Below are 9,495 nucleotides of genomic sequence, written 5' to 3'. Positions count from 1 at the left end.
ATTGCCAATTGAGTTGACGATTTACTAATAAATGCATCCTCTACTCAATTGGTGATTTCATTACAAAGTTATGCCAATTTCCACGATAATCAGCAACGTTACAGAAGTTGATTAAAAAATCACTTGTGATTACGGGAACTTTTTTTTTTTTTTTTTTTCAACCTCTTCTTTTCGCTTCCCACAATCACCCGACTTGCAAAAATTCCCGCCTGTAAATTTCTGAAATCTCATATCTTCGAAGCTAGTCACCAGAATCCATGGCTATCGGAGTTATCTTCCTGCTCTTCATCGGGTTTACCTCTTCCTCCTTCGTCTTTGCCGATGAACTCGCATTAGGTATTTTCTTTCCTGAATTCTTCTTTACCCAAATTCTAGGGTTTCATTCTCATACCATCTCCTTGTTCAACATTCTTCTTTTTATCGACAATTTGTCTGATTTGAGGTGGATTCATGATTGATTTTGTTGTTTCTGTAATTTATTTCTGTAGTGTGTTGTGTTTATTTATTTATTTCGGAAATAGTGGACTCTCTTCGTGTTATGAACTTGATTTTACGAGTCGTTGAATTCTGGCCTTCCTTCTCATGGATAATGATATCTGATGCGAACTGCATTCAATTTAAGTTATCTTTGTGCAATTAGACTTAAGCTCCGTTCGTTTCAATGGTAAACATTTTAGGAAATTTGTTTCCTTACAAGAAAAGTTAAAAAGAAAAAAGAAATGTATAAGTGGAAATGAATTGTAAGGGATTAGGGAGGAAAATGTGGCATTGGAATGTTGTTTTTTCTGTAGGGAAAGTTGTTCTCCACCTTGGGAAGATTGTTTTCTACCCTTGACAAAACAAACAAAGGAAAATGAGAAAACCATTTTCCGGGAAAACAAACATGTGAGTGCATAGCCAATTTTATCGCGGAAGTTTCATAGGGCAGTTTCTGAAGTTGCTACAGTGAGAGAATAGCGGTGACAAGGAACAGCAGCTAGGTCATTTAGATGGTCTAGAATCTGTATAATGGGTTTGGAGGGGTGAAGCACGGAATAGTTTTTTTACTGGGTGAAATGATGCCCTGTTCATATTAATTTGTTACAGCAGAAAGCGTTGGAGTCCAGAGAGAGTCATCTATGGGAGAGTACTTATCAATTGGAGAACTTATTGTGCCAATTCAAGCAAAAAGAAATTATTCTTTAGTAGGGTCATCGGGTATGAATTGTGATTAGTTGACAAAGTTGATCAACAATTGGGAGAGATGCTCAGTTGGTATAGTCATATTACCATTAAACAAAAGGAAAATATATACATAGCCCTCAGGTGTATGTAAAGGAAGGTAATAACGAAAAATTAAAACCGGCTGTGATACCCAACAATCCCTTTGGTAGTGGGGGATTTTGCTAAGATAAATACTTGGAAGACGGTAGACAAGCTTCATTATCTCACTTTGTGGAGCAGGTTTATGAAAAGAGTAACTACTACAGTTGCATAACTGCATTAATATACAAGTATGTATGTAAAAGTGAGAAAGAATTTTATGACGATGGAAATGTTTCAAAATCAGGTACCGAATTGATCGTTTAGATGCGTTTATTAAACACTTGAATATTGACGGTTCATTCTGGTTTTAAATTGCAGTTGTTGATCAGTCCACTGCAATGCAGATAGTCCCAAGTTTGCTTGTGAGAAATTCACCTGGTTCTAAGTTCAGTGCCACTGTTGCTGAAAGAGTGCATATATATGGCTTGTCAAGGATGAGAAATCTCAAACAATTTTCCCATTCCGTGACAGTGAAAGTTCTGCACCTAAATTCTAGTCTTCGCCAACCAATTTTTGAAATATGTTTCCACAGGTAAACAAATTATGTGGTCTTTGTAAACAGAAACTGCATCTTCTAGGTACTGACAATTACTAAATCAAATATTTTCCGCCAATGAATATATATGTTTTAGCTAAGATTGTGTACTTGTTTTCCATAGATGTTCTCTTAATAGACTTGAATTTAATGGGTCATCTTGATTTGGTCACTTAAGAAACCTTTGACGTGGCTGTAAGAAGATGCAAAAATGTTTACATCTAAATTGGGTGGAATATTCTCCTTGATCCTTGAAGAATGTGATTTAGGTTTAGAGCTGAAGTTTGACAGGGAAAAATTTCCCAAGAATAATGTGGCTTTTGCTTACTGCGGTGGTATTTAAGATTGACGAAGTGGAAAAGCGATTGGTTAAAACGGTGGTACATTGCTATTTTTGAAGAAGTGACATTCTTTCACTATGGCCTATAATTAACAGATGCACAGATATTCATCTAGGATAGAGATTTCAATTGTGCGGAAGGATTTGAGCAAAATTGTCTTACCGTGATAACCATGATATCTTGTAAGGAGACATCTTAAGATAAATACTTCCTCTGTCCCAGTAATACTATCCTCAACTCTTAGTTACTTAGTTGGAAATACAGCTTTTTAAGAGACTCCCTGAGGCCTGAACTACCGTTTACCAACGACTACTTACTGCACTAAGGATTGAGTACTCTTTTTAGTTGCTAATCATAACCTTTACACAATGTTTGGATAACAAAATAGAAGGGAAGGGAAGGGAAGGGAATGGAAGGGAAAGAGGAGGAAGGGGAGGGGAATGAAAGGGAGAGGGAAGGTGAACTTCATTTTCCATCCAAATCTCTCCAAATTTGGATCCCTCCCTCCCTCTACCTCCCTTTCCTCCCCCCCCCCCCCCCCCCCCCAACCTTTTATCCAAACAAGGGAACTTGTTCCCCTCCCATTCCCTCCACTTTTTCTTATCCAAACAGTGCTAAACATGTGTAAATTGCATCAAATAACTTAATAAAATAATATATATGAGAATAACCATAACAGAAATTGAAACTTTTATTGTTGCGTATTGAAAGAGTGTTATGGAATCAAAGATTGTGTGGCTCTTTTAATAGTGAAGGGGAAAGTCTTGTTTTGCTTGCAGGAATCTGTCTCTTGGGGTAGGAATGTGCTCTTCAAGTCAGTGGCAAAAGGTTTCAAAGGGATCATGGGCTCAACGGATGTCACCTTTTGACCACAAACTTTTAGATATACGGATGGCTCATTCATCTTTGGGAACATTGGAGTTGACCCTTCAAAAAGGTAAACTGTTTATTGATCCTTCATAGCAGGTCATTTCTTGCTGCTTTTATAATTTTTATTGTGTATGGCTTATTGATATAATTGGTTAGGGGGATGTTTTTGGGGCCTGCTGCATCATATATGTTTGCTCATATTGTTAGTTTCATTTCAAATCTGACATTGATATCAATGTACTAGACATGTTGTCCTCCTTAACCTCTCTTTGCCTAGTCGGTGGAATAATATGCATACTATAACTATACTTCAGAGTTATATGATTAGTGGATAACATGAAACCTTTTTCTTTAATCCTCCAATTATATCTATCACAAAGCTATACTTTCTGGAGCTTGGGTGGCAGTATTTTTTAGGTTATCCCTCGTTCCTTTGATGATACTATTTGATCATCTCGTTAAGAATCATCCACGGCTACATTAGAAAGTAACTCACTTTTTCCCCAATAAATAATTCTATGTTTTTTTGTCCCAAATTTGAGTCCATTTATTCTCAACAGCGCAGTTTTTCATGCACCGGTACAGCGTACTCACCTATGCTGAATAAAAAGCCTTTCCCTTAGTTTCTAAGTGAAGTCTGTGAATTTATTAATTTGGGATGGATAAGAAAGCGGCTTTGTTAATGAAGATAAAGATGGGTCTTTTTACTATCTTATCATATTGACATATTTTTAGTCTTCATTAGTGATATTTTTAGTTTTTAAGAATTGTCAAATTGGAATTTGAATTGCATTAGAAGGTTATATGCAAACAATGCATTACATACAGATTGTGGAAACATGTAGACTCCATGTCCTATATATTACTTTTGATTAATTCCTTTGTAGGTTAGATAATTATGTAGACGAGTAATTCTTTTCAGGTTATGGTGCTGCCATAAGCCTCAACAATTAAATATATCATGCGATTTTGAGTTGGTCGTGATGTGATGTTCAGCAGTAGGTTGAGAACAGAAAGCAAAATGATTTGTCAAACCAATACCAAAGAGCTATGTGATGAATAATCCCCCACCCACCCACCTAAAAGAAAGAGGACAGAAGTGTAGCAACATAAGTTGTCAGTGGATCGTCATTTTTTTGTGTCATAATCTCCTTGTAAACAATTATGTATCGTATATTTCTAACTTAACACATGATATTATCACCAAAAACTAATTGAAATCTGCTACTAACTAGGTGGTATGTTCACGAATCATTATCCGACCCCAATAGACCATCATGTCCGTTTAATGTCTGAAAAGTTGAGAAACGATCCAAATTGTCAAATATTTCTGAAGAGTAACTATGTTAGAATTAGACGACAGCTTAACTTTTTTTATCAACATTTCTATTTCAGATTTTTCTGCATACCGTGTTGTGTTTTTGGTTCTGGGTACGCTGTTGATTACACTGGCTCCCACATTCAGCGAGTCTTTGATATTCTACTATAGCAGTGCCATGGCTGTTGGAATCATCCTTGTGGTACTAATTGTCCTTTTCCAGGTAATTATAAGTTTTCTTGTATGTAATTTTAGTTTCTGGAATTTTTACTGCCGACTCTTAGTCTCAGCCATCAGTAACACGATTTTTACTGAAGAAAATTATGTGGCACGTCTCTACAGTTTAGTTTAGTTTATTTCGCCACACCAACCCCTTACTGCCCGTTTGGGCTTTTGTTAGGTACTAAGTAGTAATATATGGAGCTAATGGGAATTGATTTGTGTTGTAAATATGTAAGAAAAGTCATATAACAAAGCCCGAGGTAATGCTAATTCACCTTACATATCTCATTTTCTTCATGAATCTTAATTACCATCCAATACCACATGGGAGGTGGTGTTGGGTGGGAATTGAAATTTGTTAAGAAAATCACAAGTCTGGGGATGAGATGGCATTACCATGTGCAACATGATGTTATTTTCCTTGCCAAATTACACAAAAATGTATTCCCACCACCATTTATTTTGAGCTACCAAATGGGCCATTAATGGTTTACTTGAGTAGCCTTATTACCATAAAAGGTTTTGCAGATTTCTCTATTAGCTGCTTGTTCTTTGTGAATTTATTGGTCTGAATTTTTGGCAGGGAATGAAGCTTCTTCCTACTGGTCGAGGAAGTCCTCTTGCTATTTTTATATACTCGTCTTTTGTGAGTATCTTACTTCTTGTTTTATGTGGTAATTGTCTCATTTGTTTCTGTCTCATAACACATACCTTTTTTATATCCAGATTGGTGTCGGGTCTTTTCTTCTCAGCTACGTGCCACGTTTGCTGCGTTCGATGCTTACAGAGATGGGTATCAGCGAGGACATGTACAATCCTGTATGTAAGTCCTATGTGATTGATTCTGAAGAGTATGATAGTTTGTGAGGATACTGGATACCTGGAAATGCATCATATCTTTCTGGTTTTCTACTAATAGCTTCTTTTTTTTAATTTATTTATTTACATAACTGATCCATGGAAATAATATATTCTTCTTCAGTTCTCCTTATCTTCCTGAGATAGATATGGTAGTGCCAGCTATTTTAGCTGGCTGCTGTTCCAATATTCTTAAAATACCGTTTTATTTATCTATCTTAACTTCTGTACTCATAAATTTATCTGAATTTAACTAAAAATTATTTGAACGTATTGACGTTATTGTAGTGGTGAAATGAAATCGGGTAGCCTTTATTTGAACTTGTTGGAAGTTTGGAACTAACTGGCCTTTATCTGAACTGAATGTTCCTGAAATAAGTTGCTTTTAGGTGAAAAGAACAAGGCTGTGTCTGGTACTTGTTGTATGCTGTGTTCTTTGTAAAATACACTTTCTATTTGCAAGTGCTTATACTTTTATGACTTATGTGATTTAAGTAATAAATTTAGAGAATGAGAATGAAGCTTGTGTGTTAATGTGCATTAGGTGGCTCATGTGAATTTCTAACGCAATGAGCCTCCACTACCAGTCAACCACTAGCAAACATGTGTTTCTTCATTAATATCCTTCATATTCTCTTTGTGATGTAGAGATGTGGGTATGAATGATGATGAATTTAACAGAGAAAATTTGCTAGTTGATTTCATTAACTCATAAATATAGTACACATCATGTTAAAGTACACATTCTTTATTTCTATGTCCTCAAATTATGTTCTTATGCCAAAATGGCTATTAACAAAGCAGGTTTCTATTGTATTTGCTGGTTTCACTAGCTCATCAATATGGTACTCATCATGTTAAATCAATGTAACAGATTTCTTCCCCCCCAACCCCCACCCCCAATAGTTGTGGCATTTAGGCCATTCTTTGCCTTAATAGAAGGGTCGAAGGATATTATTTACAATCAACATATGAGAAACATAAGCATGCTAATATGCATCAACAAATGAATTGCAGCTGGCAATATTCTTGTTGCTGTTTATTGCACTTGTTGGAGCATGGTTGGGCTTTTGGGTTGTTCACAAATTAGTTCTCACTGAAGAAGGATTGATCGATACAACCGTTTCTCAATTTGTGGTCTGGTCAATCCGGATTTTGGGTGCTGTTATGATCCTGCAGGTACTAAATATATCTAGAGTTTCGAACTTATGATGTCTTGCTTTGTATTCTTCGGATTTCTTATTTTTTTGACGCACCTTTCAACCAGGAAGGATTCATAAATTTGACGAGCTTATGTTAACTTCCAGTGTTCTTTGGATCCTCTGCTGGCAGCAGAAGCATTTGTGTCTGCTATTTTCATATCATCAATTTTGCGCAAGGTTATCAGACCAAAAGTGCTACGTAGACTTTACAGGTAAGGGTGATACTGTGGGAAACACTTCATGCTCTCGGCTTGACTTTCATGGGTGTAATTTTAGGTCTACGAATAGCATAGAGATACGAAGTTGGAGTTTTCAGAGCCTTGGTGTCTCTATCCCCTCTTTCTGAGGGTGGTGGTAAACTGATAGTGTTATAAGCATCAATGAACAACACAGTATGAAAGTTTTACTGTGTAATTCTGCAGGAAATTACGAAAAGCAGTTGCAAGAAGTCACCAGAAATCGAGCGACCATGATTCATCCCCAACTGATGGTAATTATGTAGAGCATGTCAGAAAGTCCCAATATTCTCAAGATATGTTCCTCAGCCCTCCATCCAGATGCACCACACAGGCTACCTACAATTCTACTGTCAAAGGTATGCACTTGCTGATTTTGTGTGTGTATGTGTAACCTTTCCTAGTGTCTCTAAGCATATTACATTCACACAAATTCTTATTACCACTGGTGTACAATCAATATTATACACCGGAGTAAAAGTTAACTTAAAATGCTTAAAATTTAACCTTATAGAGGTAAAAGTTATCTATTCTTTAGTAATAAAATTTTCCATTTTAATAAAAATTATTTCTTGAAAATCACTAATAATGTGTACAATTCATTTCAACCTTTAAAATGTTCATTTATCAACTTGTTTTTAATATAATATAAAAGTTGTCAAAACTAGTTAAAAGTTACAAAAAACTGGTTAAAAGTTATACTGGTATACAATACACTTTGTGCGTGCTTATATATACCTGGTTACATAATGTACATGTCATTCTTTCAGGGTCATCCAAGAAAACTCCTTCCCCACTTACAGAATCCGACACCTTCTACTCTACCTATCATAACACCCCAGAGAGGAGGAAAATTTCCGATGACGAGTGGAAATCAGTGACCAAAGAATGCACAAGAAAAGGATTAGAAGAGCTGGTTTCTTCTCCTGAATTTAGCAGATGGGCTGTAACCCATGCCGAAAGAATCACATTAGCTCCGACTGAGAAGGAACACAGTCAGACTAGGGGATGGTTCTCTTGGTTCAGGTAGGTTGGAGGATACGAACTAATTAGAAGATTGTGGAGGATTTTTGTTCACCAAATTCAGAAGCAGCTAACTAACTGGGATGTGGTTTTCATTAGTATTGACTTGGAATTATGGATTCGGGAATGTCTTCTTTAACTTCACGTCATTAGCTATCGCACATAATCTAGTATGTACTTAGTATTTTGTACATTCATTTGCTAGTTGACCTCATTGGATTTCAGGAGTGTGTACTGTAGTGTACTAGTCACTATTGTATACTGGACAGTGTTTAGGCGTTTTCTGTAATCCTTGGTTAATGACACTATGACTGTAACTTCTGCTACTTTTTCGTGTGCAGGTGTTTTTTTTTCAATAGTCCCCAACTGCAGGTGTTTAGATTGCCGTATTTGATATTTCTACTACAGAGTACTTGTAAGAGTAAAGATGGTTGTGGGCCCGACCCACACACGGAAAAAATCCCGGACGCACACTAGCACGAAATCGTGTGTTGGGCCTGTGCCGTTTCTTTTTTTTTTGGCAAAGCATGCTAGATTTAGTAAAATTAGGTTTAGGTCTGATGGCCTTATCCGACTTGTGTGCCTGGGGCCTTGTTTTGAAACTTTTGGCCCGACATGATGCAGAGCGGGCTCGCCCTGAAACTTGACCCAATCGGGTCTACAACCATCTTTATATAAGAGTCACATACTCACATATCGACAGAGTCAATGAATGGTGTTTCTCTTGATTTGCTGAGGTCAATCATACATGTCGTTTTGAAATTTCGAGTGTTCCACGGTTCATACCACTTGCGGAGTTGCGACTGGCTTATGTAGTTACTCCCTACATATTTATTTAAAAGATACACTTTTCTTATTCGGCCGTATTTTATTAAAAGATACATTTTCTATTTTTGGCATTTTATAGTCCCAATTTTCATTTATATTAATCTTTCTCTCGCTCTTATGGTCCCTACACTTACTCACATACTCTTTTTACCAACAATAAATAATCCACTCAATATTCCATCTTCATCATATGAGTACTTGCTACACTGAAATGTAGTTTTATTAAAATCAAACGCAAAAAACAAAGTAGAATGGAAGAGAAAGGGTTAGAAATAAACTTCGGTGTTGTTGCTAAACTTCGGTTAGCTTGTTTTATTAGCTATCTCTATTATTAAGGTCTTAAGTTTGGTTTTACCTCAATATAGATAGTTCAACTTTAACTTATCAATCAAATATCAATCAAAGAATGATAGTTTGGTACGTTTATTTCTCTCTTAATTCAAAATTTTTTGCTAACAACTATTTAAGGAAAAACGTAATCACCCAAATTATATTCTCTATAATGTATCAATCACTTGTTGATTCAGTGGTGATTGGGTCTGAATTTGGTAGAAAAGATCCGAATTCGATCCCTATAACAACAATTGAGAGGGGACTGAAACTTATCTACCAAAAACTCGCACCGAATTCGTTTTAACCCTAAAGATTAACCGGATGCGAGCACCAAAACAAAATAATTCTACGTAGTGTCTGGCTGTCTGCATTCGGTGAAGTGTTGTGGGTTCGAGTCAGCAAAGGAAACCGTAGTTATCTGATT

General features: G+C 36.3%; 1 protein-coding gene across 1 annotated transcript; it reads left to right on the top strand.

Annotated features, from left to right (window-relative positions):
• Positions 1–85: 85 nt before the first annotated feature.
• On the top strand, positions 86–8,236 carry LOC110800825 (uncharacterized). Its single transcript, XM_022006148.2, has 10 exons — positions 86–336; positions 1,624–1,837; positions 2,961–3,118; positions 4,447–4,592; positions 5,175–5,237; positions 5,318–5,410; positions 6,467–6,628; positions 6,757–6,863; positions 7,074–7,246; positions 7,658–8,236. The coding sequence occupies exons 1-10, from the start codon at positions 258–260 to the stop codon at positions 7,915–7,917; spliced, it is 1,455 nt and encodes a 484-aa protein (XP_021861840.1). The 5' UTR covers positions 86–257; the 3' UTR covers positions 7,918–8,236.
• Positions 8,237–9,495: the final 1,259 nt, after the last annotated feature.

Source organism: Spinacia oleracea, chromosome 3 (assembly GCF_020520425.1).
Source record: "Spinacia oleracea cultivar Varoflay chromosome 3, BTI_SOV_V1, whole genome shotgun sequence".
Lineage (NCBI taxonomy): Eukaryota > Viridiplantae > Streptophyta > Magnoliopsida > Caryophyllales > Amaranthaceae > Spinacia > Spinacia oleracea.
Note: the sequence above shows the minus strand (reverse complement) of the source record. Positions and strands in the feature narration are given on the sequence as shown.